The 17,285-nt window shown below is 64.4% G+C and overlaps 1 protein-coding gene across 6 annotated transcripts in view; it reads left to right on the top strand.

Moving 5' to 3' along the window:
* The window catches only part of ZNF385A (zinc finger protein 385A), a 65,888-nt gene extending 49,950 nt beyond the window's left edge, over positions 1–15,938 (top strand). For 2 of the 6 annotated variants that reach the window (XM_038379397.2, XM_038379402.2), the window contains 5 exons: positions 3,582–3,747; positions 9,434–9,754; positions 12,050–12,228; positions 12,696–12,791; positions 13,665–15,938. In XM_038379397.2, the coding sequence (XP_038235325.2) occupies positions 3,582–3,747; positions 9,434–9,754; positions 12,050–12,228; positions 12,696–12,791; positions 13,665–13,889 (987 nt within the window). In that variant the 3' untranslated portion in view covers positions 13,890–15,938. The remainder of the gene's footprint in view (positions 1–3,581; positions 3,748–9,433; positions 9,755–12,049; positions 12,229–12,695; positions 12,792–13,664) is intronic. The other 4 variants (XM_043506755.1, XM_043506756.1, XM_038379398.2 and 1 more) reach the window with 4 other exon arrangements.
* The last annotated feature ends 1,347 nt before the right edge of the window (positions 15,939–17,285 follow it).

Here is a 17,285-nt window from a genome sequence, read left to right as displayed (position 1 = left end):
TGTGTGCGTGTGCGTGGGTGCGAGGGGTGCATGCAGGGAGCAGTCAAGGGGCGGCCCAGGGGTCAGCACTGACCAGGAGGGGAGAGCCTCTGACCGAGCCCTGCACCACTCCCCCCAGCACAGCGCCCCCTTGCGCTGGGATCAGCACTGACCAGGAGGGGAGAGCCCCCGATGAGCCCCCTCCCCCCGGCACAGCACCCTGGGGTCAGCACTAACTGGGAGGGGAAAGTGCGCCTTGCTGAGCCCCCCACGCCTCCGAGCACCCCTGGGCTCTGTTCTGTCGCCCAGCCCATCTCCGCTCCCCACTGCGTGAGGCCCTTGACCCTGGGGCCAGGGTCTCGGGGGCGGGGTTATTCGCTGTTGTCTGGTTAGAGCTGGGCTGGAGCAGGTTGGCAGTGGGGCCCAGCTGGGGCGAGACACGTCTGAGGCTGAGTCCCTTGGGCAGAGCCCAGGGAGTGGGGTACCAGGGGCTAGCAGTGCCCCCTGCAGGCTGGGCACCGCTTTACCTGCATTGCCCCAGGCTAGCTGTGCAGAGCTAGTTCAGCAGAAGAGATTCCCCCCACCGCCCCCAGCATTATCCTGCGTCAGTGCAGCTGTTATTCCTATTTGCTACGGCAACCAGGCCAGGATCTGCTCCCAGCCCCCGGCTGGCTGCTCCAGAGGAAGTGAGGGAGGGGGATCTGCTCCCCCCAGGTTGCACCCCCGTGGTTGCAGTATGGGGCCAGCGGGTATCCACCAGAGCGAAGGGTGCCAGCCCCAGTGGAGGATGGGGGAGGCTGTGCCACAGCTGTCCTGTGGCACAAGGCACTGGAAGTTTAAACCCTCGGAAACATGTCCCGAAAATGGGTGACATCTCCCCACAGGCACCAGCCAGTCCCACGGCCAGCTCCACGAGCTCTCCACTGGCAGAGCTGGCAGGAGCCCAGGGCTGTGATAGCAGGGCCTGCAGGTTGGGATTGAGGGTCACCGGCAGAGCTGGGGTTGGGGGGAGCCCAGAGCTGCGATAGCGGGGGCTGCGGGTCGGGATTGAGGGGCACTGGCAGAGCACCAGGGTTTGTCCCTCTCCCAGCAGCAGCCAGAGGCTGTGGACCCGCAGCGCTGTCCTCACGCCTTGCTGCATGCTGGGGGCGGGGGGGCTGCGCCAGGGGTTCTTGGCCCATGGCTGGGGATTAGCTGAGCTGTGGTTTGTTGTTGTCTCCCAGCTGTGGCTGCAGCCACATCTCAGGCTGTGACCCCAGGTGGAGCGGAGGCGCCGGGTCCTGGGATAAATAAACAAGGCTGAGTGCGGCCAGAAGCAGCCTCCGCCGCGGTGGCTACAGCCCAGCACTCCCCCCCAGTGCCCCTTCTGGGCGGGGTACAGCCCAGCGCTCCCCCCCAGCACCCCCTCCGGGTGGCATACAGTCTGGTGCACACAGCCCCAGGCGTCTGCTCTGGGTGGCGTACAACCCAATGCTCCCTGCCCATGGTGCCCCCCCAAGAGCCGCACACTCCCAGCTTTCTGTCCCATGCCCAGGACAGTGCCATCTCTGCCCCTGGGTGGCCTCTGCCGGCTCTGGTAGCCAGTGTGGCTGGGGAGGGCCATGTCTCTCCAGCTGGGCAGGGTGGGGTTCAGGGGATCTCCCGGGGCGCCCTGGGAGCAATGGCCCCAGAACAACGAGGCTCATTAGGAGCAGAAGAGAATCCAAACTGGGCATAGCTGCAGCAAGAGCCTCTGCCATGTGGGGGTGCTCTGAAGGCAGCACATCCACCCCAGGGCGTTAGCAGCACCCCAGTCATTCCCTCTCCTGGCTCCCACCGCCCTGCTCTAACCAGTAGGCCCCTCACCTTCCCAGAGCAGAGCATGGAACCCAGGAGTCCTGGCTCCCAGACCCGCTTTCTAGCCACTAGATACCGAGGCTCTCCCCTCTGACCCAGTTGCTGAGTGCTCCAGGCCCCAGTGGGGAGCTGCCTGGGGGCAGGAGCCACTCTGGCTGCAATGTGCTGGACCCTCCCCTGCCCCAGGCTGTCAGAGCTCCCAGCTGGGATCCTTCATGGCAAGGTCTTGCCAGCAATGACTGGGAGATGGACTTCTGTACCCCTCCCCCCCAGCCGGCCTCGCTTCCAGTTACTGGGGAGGGACCCTGAGCTGGAGTAGTGGGGGGCTGCGGGTCGGGATTGAGGGGCACCATAGAGCTGGCAGGGGGAGCCCAGGGATGGGAAAGCAGGGGGCTGCAGGTCGGGGTTGAGGGGCACCATAGAACTGGCAGGGGAGCCCAGGGCTGAGGTAGTGGGGGGCTGTGTGTTGTGTGGATTCTCTGGCCCTTTTCCAGGAGCCTTGGGGGGCTACTCCCAATGCTCCCCTCTGGCCTGTGGCTCTGGAAGCACCACCCGTCTGTGTGCCCCTGGGGGTCTGGGCGCTGACGGTGGGTCCCTGCCCCCGCTCCCGACACTGCCCGGCTTGTGGAGCCAGCAGGCGGGCAGGCATGTCTGGGTCACACACACTCAGGGCTGGGTGGGGCAGAGCTGTGTGTTCCTGACCCAGGCTCCCCCACCACCTCCGCAGCCCCCTGCTGTGTTGCCTGCAGGCCACCGGCTGCTCCCCACGGTGCTGAGCCAGGCCCTAGGCGCTGAGCTGGCTGGAGCTTAGGATGGGGTGTGGCCAGCTGGGGCCGTTTGGGTCCCATTCTGCCCCAAAGGGCCCAAGGGTCTGTGCTGGCTGCAGGGAGGGCCCCCCAGACTCCTCGCCTTCCCCCCACACACAAGTGAGATGGGGTGTGATAGTGGCGCCAGCCCCAATCTCCTTGGGGGGGGTTTGATGGAGGGGGAGAACTTGTCAGTCGTGGTGGGGGTGAGGGGGCCAAGCAACTGGGGGGGATGTTGTAGGTAACATTGGGGGGCTGCTTAGGGGAAGGGTAGGTCAGGGAGCTAAATGGGGGGCTGTTGAGGGGAAGGGTAGGTCAGGGAGCTATACGGGGAAGGTCAGGGTTGATGTGGGGGGGCCGCACTGTGGGGGAAGTGTCAGGTCGGTGGTTGGTGTTGGGGGGGCCACACTGTGGGGGAGGGTCGGGGGTTGGTGTAGGGGCCCATACTCTGGGGGGAGAGTCAGGGGTTTATGGGGGGGCCGCACTGTGGGGGAAGTGTCAGGTTGGGGATTGATGTGGGGGGCTGCACTGTGGGGGTAGACTCGGGGTTGATGTGGGGGGGCCGCACTGTGTGGGAAGAATCGGAGGTTGATATGAGGGGCCACATTGTGGGAGGAGGGTCAGGGTTTGGTGTGGGGGGGCCACACTGTAAGAGGGAGGGTCGGGGGTTGATGTGGGGGGGCACACTGTGTGGGAAGTGTCAGGTCGGGGGTTGATGTGTGGGAGGCTGTGCTGTGGGGGGGAGTCAGGGGTTGGTATAGGGGGGCCACGCTGTGGGGGGAGGGTCAGAGGTTTATGCAGGGACCGCACTGTGGAGGAAGTGTCAGGTTGTGGGCTGATGTGGGGGACTGCCTGGGGAACTTGGGAAGGTTGGAGGGCAGGGCAAGGGAAGATGGGGGCAGGGTGGGGGCCGTTCTGCAGGGGTTTCCCAGGGCGCCCTGACCCCCACTCTCCCCGCAGAGCCAGGCTGAGGCGCACTACAAGGGGAACCGACACGCCCGGCGCGTCAAGGGCATGGAGGCGGCCAAGACACGGCAGAAGGAGTCGGGGCCCCGCGAGGGTGACAAGCAGGGACCCATGAGCAGCCCCATGTCCAGCGTCAGTGAGAGCGACTCGGACAAGCCAGGTGATCCCTGCCCCCCGCCCCCACGGGCCTTTCCCACTTCCCCCCTGAGGCCTCGGCACCCATGTCCCCACCAGCCGGCGGGGGGATGGGAGCTCTGATCACACACGGTGCTAACCCTCCCCTTAGCACCTTCCCCACTCCCTTGGTCTTGTGTTGGTGCCTGAGGGGGTAATGGGGCACCCCTGAGGTTGGAGGGCTGGGGGATCCTGCCCCAGGCAGCAGTAGTGCCGCAGGGAGGACCTGTTCTCGGCACAGGGCCGAGGGCAGTCCCAGCAGTGCCCTGCGCGGCAGCCGCCAGCATTCACTGACGGGCGGAAATGCAGCTGGTTCTGGGGTGGGACGTCAGCGGCTAAGTGGTGCCCAGCAACGGTATCCTGGGAGCAGGGAGCAATTCCATCCCATCCCCAACCCCACACAGGGCAGCCCTGGCCCATCCTCCAAGTCCAGCTCTGGGGTAGCTCCCTCTACAGTGGAAACCCGAGCTGGCTTGTCAGCCGAGCTGGGCGGCTAATTAAATAGCATCAAATTAAAAATTGATTGCAGTTGCAACAGGCGGGTAATGGAGCTGTGTGGCACCCGGAAGCCAGGTGGCTCTGCAGAGCCTGACGCTGCGGTGCTACTGGATAATGAACAGTCCTGCCCTCCAGCTCTGCCAGTGCCCCACACATCCCTGCCCATCCCCACACCACTGCCAAGGCCGAGGTCATGGCTTGCACCTGCAGCTGGCGCTGTGTTCATTGGGGCGGCAGGGAGGGGACAGACCGGATCCAGATCCTGTTCTCCCCTTGACATCCCATCCTTAGAGCCAACAGCAAGCTAGGCTGCAACAGAGGGGCCTGAGCATCAGCTTTGGCGGGCACTGGCAGAGCTGGGAGCAGGAAGCCCAGGGCTGCAATGGCAGGGAGCTGGGGGGCACTGGCAGAGCTGGGGAGGCATGGGACTGTGGGGCACTGGCAGAGCTGGAGGGCAGGACTGGGATGGCAGAGGGCTGCGGGGCAGTGGCAGAGCTGGGGGCAGGAAGGCCAGGCCAGGACTGGGATGGCAGGGTGCTGGGGGGCACTGGCAGAGCTGGGGGCAGGAAGCCCAGGGCTGAGATGGTAGGGGTTTGGGGGGCACTGGCAGAGCTGTGGGGCAGGAAGGGCAGGGCTGGATGGCAGGGGGCTGTGGGGCAGATGCTCTCATGTCTGCCCTCGTTTGGGGCCATCCTGTGTGGAAGGGAGGGCACCCCCTGCGGAGTCGCTCTCCTCCCTCCTGGCAGCACCCCAATGTTAGCAGATCTCCCCCCAAACCTCTGCCCACCCCCCACAACCTGGCATGGGAGCCCAGACAGGGCCCATACCCCGCTCCATTCTGCCCTAGCTCCTTGCACAGAGAGGCTGGGGGGAGGAGGGATCGCCCCCTGCTACTAGTGCCCAGTTGTGGGACCCCAGTGGGCCCATGGGTGCCTCCAGCTGGCTCCAAGCGTCCCCCCACCCCATGTGAGCTGGGAACCCGATCAGCATGGTTACCGGAGCCATGCTGCCCTGCGTGCCCTGGGTCTGGAAACTTTCCTCACGAGTGGAAATGGGGGGGGATGTTTAATGGGGCCCCATGAATTATAGAGCAGAAATTGCACTCTGGGCCTTGTGCTTGGGGGGGGCAGGGAGGGCAGCTCCGAGGGGGGGTGTATGGGGTGGCTGGGTGAGGTGCGGAAGGAGGGTGACATGGGCATGGGCTCCTCCAGTGTTGGCTAGGGGGAAAGATCATAAATGATCTGGAGGATGGTGTGGATTGCACTCTCAGCAAATTTGCGGATGATACCAAACTGGGAGGAGTGGTAGATACGCTGGAGGGGAGGGATAGGATACAGAAGGACCTAGACAAATTGGAGGATTGGGCCAAAAGAAATCTAATGAGGTTCAATAAGGATAAATGCAGGGTCCTGCACTTAGGATGGAAGAATCCAATGCACCGCTACAGACTAGGGACCGAATGGCTCGGCAGCAGTTCTGCGGAAAAGGACCTAGGGGTGACAGTGGACGAGAAGCTGGATATGAGTCAGCAGTGTGCCCTTGTTGCCAAGAAGGCCAATGGCATTTTGGGTTGTATAAGTAGGGGCATAGCGAGCAGATCGAGGGACGTGATCGTTCCCCTCTATTCGACACTGGTGAGGCCTCATCTGGAGTACTGTGTCCAGTTTTGGGCCCCACACTACAGGAAGGATGTGGATAAATTGGAAAGAGTACAACGAAGGGCAACGAAAATGATTAGGGGTCTAGAGCACATGACTTATGAGGAGAGGCTGAGGGAGCTGGGATTGTTTAGTCTGCAGAAGAGAAGAATGAGGGGGGATTTGATAGCTGCTTTCAACTACCTGAAAGGGGGTTTCAAAGAGGATGGCTCTAGACTGTTCTCAATGGTAGCAGATGACAGAACGAGGAGTAATGGTCTCAAGTTGCAATGGGGAAGGTTTAGATTGGATATTAGGAAAAACTTTTTCACTAAGAGGGTGGTGAAACACTGGAATGCGTTACCTAGGGAGGTGGTAGAATCTCCTTCCTTAGAGGTTTTTAAGGTCAGGCTTGACAAAGCCCTAGCTGGGATGATTTAACTGGGACTTGGTCCTGCTTTGAGCAGGGGGTTGGACTAGATGACCTTCTGGGGTCCCTTCCAACCCTGATATTCTATGATTCTATGAAAGGAGACTGGGCCAGCGTGGGAGGAGGCTAGGTATGGGGGGGGCTGGGCCAGTGTGGGGGGGGACAGCTAGATGGGGGGGCTGGGCTTGGGGGAAAGGAGGTTGGGCCAGCGCGGGGGGGGAGGCTAGGTGGGCAGGGGCGGGGGGGCTGTATTTGTGGCAACCTGGGCCCGGGAGAGCCCGTCTGAAGGCGCCGTGGGCTCTGCCACGGACTGGGCAGGTTCGTTCTTGGAGCCAATCGATGGCATTACCCAGCCATGCTAAGTGATAGATCTCTCCCTCTGCGGTGTGGGGCAGGCAGGCCGCCAGGCTGAGCAGGGGCAGGGCTGGCACGGGAGCCCACCGCAAAACACTACAGGGGCTGCAGGGGGCAGTGGAGGGCTCAGTAGGGGGCGCTCTCCACTCGCAGGCAGAGCTCAACCCAGCAGGGCGCTAGGGGGTGCTGGGCTGCAGGGAGCAGTGGGCGGCTCAGTAGGGGCACTCTGCTTCAGGCAGCGCTGATCCCAGCATGGCGCTAGGGGGCGCTGGGCTGCAAAAGGCGCAATCCTGGGGATGAGCTGTAGGGTCCTGACTGCTTGGGGCCATGATAGATTCCCTGGCCCTCTTCAGAGTCCCCCGTGTCTTGGCCAGATTCCAGTGGTGCTTCAGCCCATCTTGTCCGAGTCCCCCGCACTTCCTTCTGGATCCTTCTATCCTTCCTCACTTCCTGGCAGCCTCTTGTGCACTGTTAGCCAGCTGCCATGCCCCACCCCAGAGGTGGCTGCATTTTAGTGCGGGGGAAGCTCTGGGATGTAAAGCCCTAGAGCGCTGGCAGCCTCTGCTGGACCCTGCTGTGCTGGAGGCAGCAGGTCAGCCCCTGGGCCCTAGCGAATGCCTGTAGCCCCTGGCGGAGGAGCGAGGAAGTCGGACGTCTGTACCGCTGCTGCTGGGCCCTGCCCTTGGCACCGGCTCCTGTTCAGCGTCTGTCTGTGTCGGTCAGTCCCAGACCTGATCCACCATCGCCAAAGGGCTTTTGACCCCCACCCCACCACGGCCATGCTGGGCACCGCCCCGGCCCCCTCCCATGGCAGCGCTGCCTGGAGCGGGGTGGGCAGCTCCCAGCCTTTCTGAGCCGCCAGGGGCTAGGAGGGACTGAACCCCCAAGGAGGCCCTGTTGCCCCACAGCCCTGGCACCCAGTATGGGGAACGCATTCGAGCGGAGCTGGCTGGGCCCAATGTCTGTACCCTCTCACTGTAAAGGGGTCCCAGGGGTCCTCTCCTCCTGGCACCAAGGGGTCTGTGCCCTCCAGGCCTTCGGCTGGAGACATCACCTTGGGCTTTGCTTTGGGGCTGATCTCTGTGCCCGGACAATCACTGGGCCTGTCACCACAGGCAGCACAACAGTGGGATGTCTGTGTGCCCCAGTGCTGGCTGGGAAACCTGGGCATTTCACCAGTGCGCCCGGGGGCATGGGCATCGCTATGGAGCAATGCATGCTGGGATTCATGCGGACACAGCCTGCTGGGAGGAGGGGACTGGCCAGGCCAGGCACACGGGCTTGGTCCTGGGGTCCCAGCTCCTCGGGGCCGGGTACAGGAATCACCCCTGAGCCAGGCTGGCCTTTGGAGGGAAGTGGGGTCTAGTGCTTAGAATGGGGATGGGGATGGGGTTCTATCCCTGGCTCTGGGAGGGGAATGGGGTCTAGTGGTTAGCAGCGGGGCGGAGCTAGGAGAGCCAGGACTTCTGGGTTTTGTTCTTAGCTCTGCTCCTGCATGACTTCCCTTCTCCTTTTCTCAGTTTCCTCCTCTGCAGAGCAGAGACGATGCTCCTGCCCCATTTCTCAGGGTGCTCCTAGATGCCAGTGAAGGCAGAGGGTTCATCCCTCTCCTCTTGGCATGCCCCCATGCAGGGGTTCCAGTTGGGGGCAGTGACCCCCATGGATGAGATGGGTCCAGGGCCCTGTGCCCCAGTGGTGGAGCGAGTTCCCCCCACCCCCACCGCTGGCAGCTCTTCCATATGGCTGCCCTAAGCTCATTCCTGGCCACCAGCTCCCCAGACTTCACAGATGCTTTGCCAGGGTCCAGGCACGGCCCCGCTGGCCCCTGAGGGCTGTGGGAGGGTGCGGGGGAGGCCCATGGCTGGGGGGACAGGACCAGCAGCTGGGCTGTCCTGGAGCCCCTCAGCACGTACGTGTCTCTTCTCCCTTTTTTCACTCCAAGACAAGGTGCCTGGCACAGCGAGGGCACCGGGAGCCCAGGCTCAGACATGTATAGTCCAGCCTGGTGCCCCAGAACCTGCCCTGCACCCACCCCAGCTGGCCCCTCATGGGCAGTCAGTGGGGGAGGGCCCTGGGCTCCTGTCAGGCCCCATGGGAGCTGCTCCCCCATGGGGCTCACGCAGAGTTCGGCCCGTGCCCCTGGCTCATGACCTGGTGGCCCAGCCGGTCTGTTTTGGGTAGAGGAGATGATGCCCTTCAGGCTCAACCCACAGCCCCCATCCTGGGACTCCACCACACACAGCTGTGCCGAGGCCCCTGAATCCCAGCCCCAGTGCCCCTCTCCAGGCCGCCCCTTTGCCAGCCCATCTCCTGCCAGCCTCTGCTCCTCCCTGTGCTGCCCCGGGGGATGAGCAGCAAGTGCTAACGGTGCCACTGACTCACCCGCACTGCAACAGCAGGGCATGCGCTGGTCCAGGCCCAGGATTGTGCCCTCCGCAGGCACCATGGGGAGCAACCTCCCCCTGCTAGCTGGCTGGGCTCCCCCTGGCTGGCCAGCTGGTAGCTCCGCTGGGGGGCAGGGGGACCTGTGGGGTGTTCAGGGATTGGCAGGATGCAGGGGGCAGAGGTTGCAGCCAGTCCTCTCCCTGCTGCACAGCTGCTGAGCCTGTCCTGGTCCCCATCTCTCGTCCAGGCATCCCAACTGGCTGCCCCCTCCTGCCGTGAGGCACAGACCCCGAGGATCCAGCTGTGCCTACAGTCCTGCCTGGCTCCCCACCCCACACAAGCTCTGAACTTTCTCTCCTCTCCTGCAGCTGAGCAGCAGAACGGGCTGGGGGTGACCGTGCCCTCGGCGCCCACCTCGCCCTTCAAGCCGCCCTACCTGGCGTCTCCGGTCCCGGCCGTGCCACCCTACCAGGCCTCCTTTGCTGAAGCCAGCCAGGAGCCCAGGGGCATGCTGGCCAAGGGGAATGTGGCATCAGCACCCGCTGGCACCTCTGTGCCCAGCAGCAACGGCAATGTGGGACCAGGGGCAGCCTCCAACTCAGACGAGGAGAAGGCCAAGAAGCTGCTGTACTGTGCCCTCTGCAAGGTGGCCGTGAACTCCCTGTCGCAGCTGGAGGCTCACAACAAAGGTACAACAGGGCTGGGGGAACAGGGGCTCCACCCTGGGCTGTGCCAGCAGGGGCCACGTGGCGCCTCCTCCTGCACCGGCTGGTGCCCGTGGGGGCTGCTCTGCCAGGTGCTGCCAGGCCCAACAATGCTGCCTTATTTCTAGAGACTAAAATAACTGGGTCCTTGCCCCAGGGCTGGGCCCTGCACAGTGCTGCGCAGGAAAGTTCAGGTCCTTTCTGAAACAGCTCCAAGGTTCCACAATCAGGGATGTGAGCAGGGTGGTGCAGGGCAGCACCAGACCAGCAGGGAAACCTGGGCATTTCCCCAGGGCAGGGGCAGCACCAGGGTGCATTTCCTAGGGCAGAACTCTATGTAATTATGTGGCCCCACCCCCCAGCTCTGCCAGTGCCCCTCAATCCCAACCCACAGCCCCCTGCTAGCCCAGCCCTGGGCTCCATCCCCCAGCTCTGCCAGTGCCCCCCAATCCTGACCCTCCCAGCATTCTCCCTGAGTCCTGCAACCGCAGCCCTTCTTTACCAGTTTGGAATTTCCCAGCATGCCCAGCTGCTGGGGCTTGGCCCAGGGAGCCTCTAATGTGCAGAAGCAGCTGGGGCTGGGCCTCTGGGGCCTGGCAGAGAGACGGGCCCGGGTCCTGGGCTGAGCTCCCGGCGCCCCTCCCCGGGGACCCTCATTTCCTGCCCTGCACCAGCTCCCAGCCCTGGAAAAACAGAGCAAGGGCCACAGTGAGCCCAGCCAGCCCTGCCCTGCCCGGCTGCAACGTGCTTCCCGTCCAGCCACCCCCCCCCCAGCTCCTCCAGCCCCCCCCTCCCAAGCTCATCCAGCCCCCCCGGCTCATCTAGCCCCTACTGCCCCCAGCTCTTCCAGCCACACCCTGCTCATCCAGCTACGCCCCAGCTCGTCTAGCCTCCCCCCAGCTCATCCAGCTGCACCCTACTCCTCCAGCCCCCTGGCTCATCTAGCCCCCACCGCCCCCAGCTCTTCCAGCCACACCCTGCTCATCCAGCTACACCCCAGCTCGTCTAGCCCCCCACAGCTCATCCAGCCACTCCCCGCTCGTCCAGCTCCCCTGGCTTGTCTAGCCCCCCATCGCCCCCAGCTCTTCCAGCCATCCTGCTCATCCAGCTATGCCCCGGCTCATCTAGCCCCCCACCGCCCCCAGCTCTTCCAGCCACCCTGCTCATCCAGCTACGCCCCAGCTCGTCTAGCCCCCTCCAGCTCATCCAGCCACACCCCGCTCATCCAGCCCCCCTGGCTCATCTAGCCCCTACCGCCCCCAGCTCTTCCAGCCACACCCTGCTCATCCAGCTATGCCCCAGCTCGTCTAGCCCCCTCCAGCTCATCCAGCCGCACCCCCCCAGCTCGTCTAGCCCCCCTCCAGCTCTTCCAGCCGCACCCCCCTCGTCCAGCCCCCCTGGCTCATCTAGCCCCCACCGCCCCCAGCTCTTCCAGCCACACCCTGCTCATCCAGCTACGCCCCAGCTCGTCTAGCCCCCACCAGCTCATCCAGCCACACCCTGCTTGTCCAGCCACCTCCCAGTTGTGCAGCTAGCCCCCCACATCAGCTCATCCAGCCACCCCCTCGCAGCTGTACCCCGCCCCCACCTGTCCTGCGGGCTCACCAACTAGTAAGGGGCCCTGTGGGTTGAGATTGAGCAACATTGACTGAGCTGTGTGAGGGAAGCCGGGGCTACGGTAGCAGGGGGCTGAGGGTCGGGATTTGGGGGCATTGGCACGACTGTGTGTGTGGGGAGCCAGGGCTGGGACAGCAGAGTGTGGTGAGCTGTGGATTGGGGCAAGTGAGCTGGGCAGGGGACGTTTGTGACCAGCTTCCCGCCCTGTAGGGAGTGCCCAGAGAATTCCCCATGTGCCCCCTGCCAGTAGCCCTGTCTGTGCTGAGCGTGCAAGGGACAGAGGCCAGGCTCCTGAGCAGGACTTTCCGTGGGGAGCATCCGTGCTGCGCCGAGCAGCTCCAGCCCCAGGGACCTGCCCTGGCCTGGGCCACTGGCTGTGACTGAGCTGAGCATGGGGCCAAGTTTGGGGGGGCTTCTGCCCTCTGATTGGTCCAGCAAAGAGCCAACAAACTCAGTCCATCCAAAGTGAAACTAATCAAGGCTCCAACCTCTCCAGCAGGGGGCACTGTGGAGAGCAGGGCGGGAGTGCTGGCTGTGCAAGGATCTCCCAGCTCCTCCAGCCCCAGCCATTCCCAGCAGAGGGCTCTGTGGGGAGCGGGGTGGGAGCACTGGTCATAGGACCGGGTTGCTCCCACCACTGTCCCCTCTCACTCCCCCCCCCAGGTACCAAGCACAAAACCATCCTGGAGGCTCGCAGCGGGCTGGGGCCCATCAAGGCATACCCACGGCTGGGCCCCACGGCCAGCGGGGAGCCAGGCAGCCAGGACCCCAATGCTCAGGAGCGCACCTTCCACTGTGAGATCTGCAATGTCAAGGTCAACTCGGAAATCCAGCTCAAACAGGTGGGGCACTGTTGGGGACCCCCATATCCTCCCAGCCTCCCCACTCCACCATCACTCCTCCCCCTTAGCCCCTATCCCCAGGGCACGTGGGGTGGGGGCAGGCCGGTCTCCCATGTCTGGGCAGGGAGCAGGGTCTAGTGGTTATAGCAGGGGACTGCAGCCTGGACTCCTGGGCTCCATGCCCAGCTCTGGGAGGGGAGCAGGATCTAGTGGTTGTAGCAGGGGACTGGGGCCAGGACTCTTGGGTTCCATGCCCAGCTCTGGGCAGGAAGCAGGGTCTAGTGGTTGGAGCAGGAGGCTGGAGCCAGGACTCCTGGGTTCCACGCCCAGCTTTGGGAGGGGAACAGGGTCTAGTGGTTGGAGCAGGGGGCTGGGGCCAGGACTCCTGGGTTCCATGCCCAGCTCTGGGAGGGGAGCAGGGTCTAGCAGCTCAAGGCAGGGCTCTGACTCTTTCCTCTCCCCCACAGCACATTTCCAGCCGGAGACACAGGGATGGGGTAGCCGGGAAGCCCAACCCCCTGCTAAGCCGGCACAAGAAGCAGCGCAGCTCGGCGGAGCTGGGGGTGAGCAGAGAGGGGAGGGAAGTGGGTGGGGTGAGCTGAGAGGCGGATGGGGGGGAAGTGGGTGAGGTGAGCTGAGAGGTGGGGGGTGGGAGAGAGCTGAGAGGCAGGGGTGGGCGGAAGTAGGGGGGTGAGCGGAGTGGCGGGGGGTGGGAGTGGGGGTGAGCTGAGCGGCAGAGGGTGGTGGGGTGAGCTGAGAGGTGGGGGTGGGGGTGAGCGGAGTGGTGGGGTGGGGGAGAGCAGAGAGGCGGGGGGGGTGGGGGTGAGCTGAGTGGTGGGGTGGGGGAGAGCAGAGAGGCGGGGGGTGGGAGTGGGGGTGAGCTGAGAGGTGGGGGAGGGAGAGAGCGGAGAGGCGGGGGGTGGGAGTGGGGGTGAGCTGAGAGGCAGAGAGCAGTGGAGGTGAGCTGAGAGGTGGGGGTGGGGGAGAGCTGAGAGGCTGGGGGGTGCTCCCTTCACCTTGCTGGGCCCAACCGCATAGAGACTAGGGGCTGGTCACTGGAGGGGGGCTGGAGCTTCCTAGGAGTGCAGGGGCCGAGGGGGCAGGAGCACTGTGGCAAGGGGGGGTAGTTGGAGAGAGAGATTCCATGGACAGATGGATGGACGGATGGACGGACAGGTATTCTGCAAGCCACGGACACGGATGGGTGCCACAGACGGACGGATGCAGTGGGCAGGCAGCTGGAGGGTGGCTGACATATATGGCCCCCTGTATGCCCTGGCCTATCCTGGCCGGCCCCCATGGGTGGGCACCCCACCCACCCAGTGCTCTGTCTGTGGGCACCCCCCAGCCCAGTGTTGTGTCTGTGGGTGCCCCTCCCCCCCACACCCGGTGCTCTCTGTGGGCGCCCCCTGAGCCCGCCTCTCTCTCTCTTGCAGGGCCCCCTGGCCTTCCCCAAGGACCTGCCGAAGTCGCTGGCGGCCGGACTCCTGCCCAGCCCCTTGGCCATGGCGGCCGCGATGGCAGCCGTGGCCTCTGCTCCCCTGACGCTGCGTCCAACACCCCCACTCCTGCAAGGACCCCCCCTGACGCACCCGCTGCTGCGTCCGGCCCCGGGGCCCATCAGAACTGCTCACGGGCCCATCCTCTTCTCACCGTACTGACGCCCGCTGCCGCGCCCCTCGATGCCCATCTCTGCTGGACCCGCCCGGTGCCCGCCCAAGCTCCCGGGGGCTGGGCAGGGGCTGGGCGGGGCTTGGGGCCTTTTGTTTGTGGCTTTTTAACTGGAATTCGGATCCTTTTTCCCCAGAAGAAAAGGGACAAGCCCATTCCCTGCCTGCCCCCAAGCTCCATCCCCCCAGACCCAGCCAATTCTGCACAAGTGCTGGGCCCCCCGGGGAAGCGGCCAAGGGGACCCCCACAGCTCCCTTCATTGCTCTTTTCTCCCTAGTACCAAGGGTGGTGGTGGGGGATCTGAATATTGGGAGAAGGATGGGGGAAGGGAGAAGCCCCCCCGTCAGACTCCATGGAGTGTCAGGTTGGGGGCGACCCCGGTTTGGGGGGAGGGTCCCTCTGTACCTCAGGGAACTGATCGCAAGCAATCTCTTTTGTATCTCTCTGCGGGGAGGCGTCCCTGTCCCTCCCAGAGCTGGGGGGGCTCCCTATAGCCCCCAAGCAGGATCCACACGGGGGCAGGGAGCCCCCCAGACACACAAGCCATGTCCACTTGCACTGAGAGGCGCGAAGCTGGGAGCCCAGGGATGCCCGTCCCCCCTGGGCTTGCGGCCTGCCCGGCCCGCCAGGAGAACGGACACCATTGCAATAACGTTGGGGCCTGGGCCACCCCATGTACATAGCGCCCCACATCCCCTCGTGCTTCCTCCCACTGCCCACCATGGCCAGCAGCCTGCGGCCCACACTGTGCCCCCCACACCTGCCCCTCTACCCTTCGGAGCAGGAGCTTTGTGTCTAGAGGTAGCGCCCTCCCACTCCATCCCCCTGGAGCCACTGGCTGGACCTGGCCTGAGCCCCCTGCCTTGGGGCCAGGAGTGGGCAACGTGAGCGCAGCCTTCGAGGGGAAGCCCCGAGCTTGGGTGATTTTTATCAGCTGTACTGAGAATAAGGGGGGTCTCCCAGCTGGCGGGGTGGGGGGCTGGCCGCCCTGTGGGGTAGGACTAGGTGGGGGTCCCCCCAAGCAGCACGCTGTGGGGCACCTGCTCGGATGCTGCAGGGGCAGAGCCCCAGCTGGACCCTGGGGGTCTGATCCAAGTGAATCAGGGGAACCCAGCCTGGGTTGCTTGGGTACCTGGCTGTCACCGCCCTGGGGCTGCAGCCCACGCTAGGCCTTGGCCATGCCCTCTGCCCCCTGGCCTGAGGGGCTCAGCCCAGGCAATGGGCACAAGCTGAATCACCCTTTGCCCTGCCGTGGGGCCCCTGCTACCCCAACAGGGAGTGGGGGTGGGGGGTCCCTGTGCCAGGGAGCAGGTGGCACCCCAAGTTCCAGCCAGGACACCTCCCCTCTTACCCCCCATGTTAGAGGATCTGCTGGCCAGACCCTAGCTCAAATACATGGGATGGAGAGGCTGGGGTTAGGGTGTGTAGGGGATAGGGGGTGCCCCTTGAGGGCCAGTGGAAGGGATGGGGTGCTGGAGGGGCCACAGGAAGGGATAGGGGTGCCCAACAGGTGCTGGGGAAGGGATAGGGTGCAGAGGAGCCACAGGAGGAGATGGGGGCACATCGGGGGGACAGGGGCACATCAGGGAAAGGGATGTGTGGGGTGCCCATCGTGGGGGCAGGGGAAGGATGTAGGGATGGGATGGGAGGTGCCCATCGGGGGGTAGGGGAAGGGATAGAGTGCCCAGGGGAGGGGTGGGGTGTGCCCAGGGGAGCTCCAAGTGCAGCTGGAAAACTGCTGCCCCAGATGCAGACTTGCACAGGGCTGTTGTGATGCTGTTGCCATGGCGGCCGCCCCCCAGCATGTCCCCACCCCCTCATGGGGCCACCGGAAGCCGTTCAGAGGGGGGCTGTGAGCCAGCAGGCTGACCACAGCGGGAGCCTTTGCCAGAGAGGCCAGGTCATTTCCGGGAGACTAACCAGCCTTCCTCCCCTCCCCCGCTAGGCCCCCCAGCCGTTAAATCCCAGACACTTGTTAAATGCCTGGGGCTGGCAGTGCCAGGTGTGTGAGGGGGGCAATACGAAAACAGCCCCTCATCCTTACCTTGGCTACCCTGGGACCGCTGCCCCTCCCCCCACCCTGGTCCCCATGATTGCCCCTTTGTCTGGTGCCTGGTGGTCCCCCAGCAAAGGGCTCGTGTGAAAGGCTAGCACCCCCCGCTGGGTGTCAGTCACTGCCCCCAAAGCCCTGGCTGCCAGAGGAGAATTGCCCTCCGCCCCCAGCCGTGCGGGGCCTATGACACCTTGGCAGGCTACTTGCCCAAAGACAGCCTCTGATTGTCTGGAAAGGTTCAGCTCCCATGGCCCCCTTGACCCTGTGGGACGCTGGTCTCAGCTGAAGCAGGGGACGCTGATCCGAGCTGTGGGGCCAGGGACGTTTGCTCTTGCCCAAGGCCCGGGGTGGGGGCTTGAACCAGCTTCCACCACTAAGGGGTTGGCTGGGGGCTGATCTTGCCCTTGGGCCACCCCCTGCATGGTCAGGGACAAGAGATCGTGCCCCTCTAGCTCCTTAGCTGTGGGGCAGGCACTTGATGGGGCTGAGTGCTGCTTGCACGCCCCCCCTCAGCCCACGGTTTGGGGGGGGAATGCCTCAGAGATCAGCACCCCAGGACAATTGGGGGTGGGGGGCTGGGATTAGGCTCCAGGCCAGACACCTGCTCCTGCCCAGGGCTCCTGAGCCCCCCATGCTGCCTGTACCCATGCCCCCGCTGGCTCAGAGCTCAGCATCAGAGCACCCCGAGCTCGCACCTGCGGTTCCCAACCCCGCCAGCAAAACTGTGATAAAGCAAAAGCAATAGACCAGGGGGGCCCCTAGGCCTGATGAGCGCCTCTGCTGGGTTGGGGTGGGGTCGAGGGCACATGCTTCCTGCATTACCTCAGCCAAGCACTGTCCTCCACGGGGCACTCGGGTGAGATCCTGCAAGCCCCCCCACTGCCCTCCCAGGCTTTGCCTCCACCCCAAACATCTCCCTGTCCGTCCTGTGCTGGATTTTCACCATGACACTGATGTGTTTCCGCTCGAGCCCCCTGCACCCTGACAATAAAGTTCAAGGTTTGACTCCACAATACCCAGGTTAGCTGTGTGTCTGTCGCTGCGCTAGCCCCTGTGCCCTATAGCGCCCCCCCCGGCACTCCACCACCCCCCACTCAGCTCCCTGGGACTGCACAGGCTGCACCCACCGACCCAGGGTAGAACCCAGGAGCCCCCCAGCCCCAGTACAGGAGGTGAAGGAATAACCCACACACTGGGGGCAGTGCATGGGTCATGCCCCAGAGTAGAGCAGGTCTGATTCCAGCCATCAGAGGGCAGTGGTGCCCATACGCATGGGCACATGCCCACCAGCCAGCTCATTGCCCGGCTAATGCCTGGCTGGCTGACATGCCTG

Source organism: Dermochelys coriacea, chromosome 20, assembly GCF_009764565.3.
Source record: "Dermochelys coriacea isolate rDerCor1 chromosome 20, rDerCor1.pri.v4, whole genome shotgun sequence".
In the NCBI taxonomy this organism is placed as follows: domain Eukaryota; kingdom Metazoa; phylum Chordata; order Testudines; family Dermochelyidae; genus Dermochelys; species Dermochelys coriacea.
The sequence above is the reverse complement of the archived record's forward strand: the minus strand, read 5'-3'. Positions and strand labels throughout refer to the sequence as shown.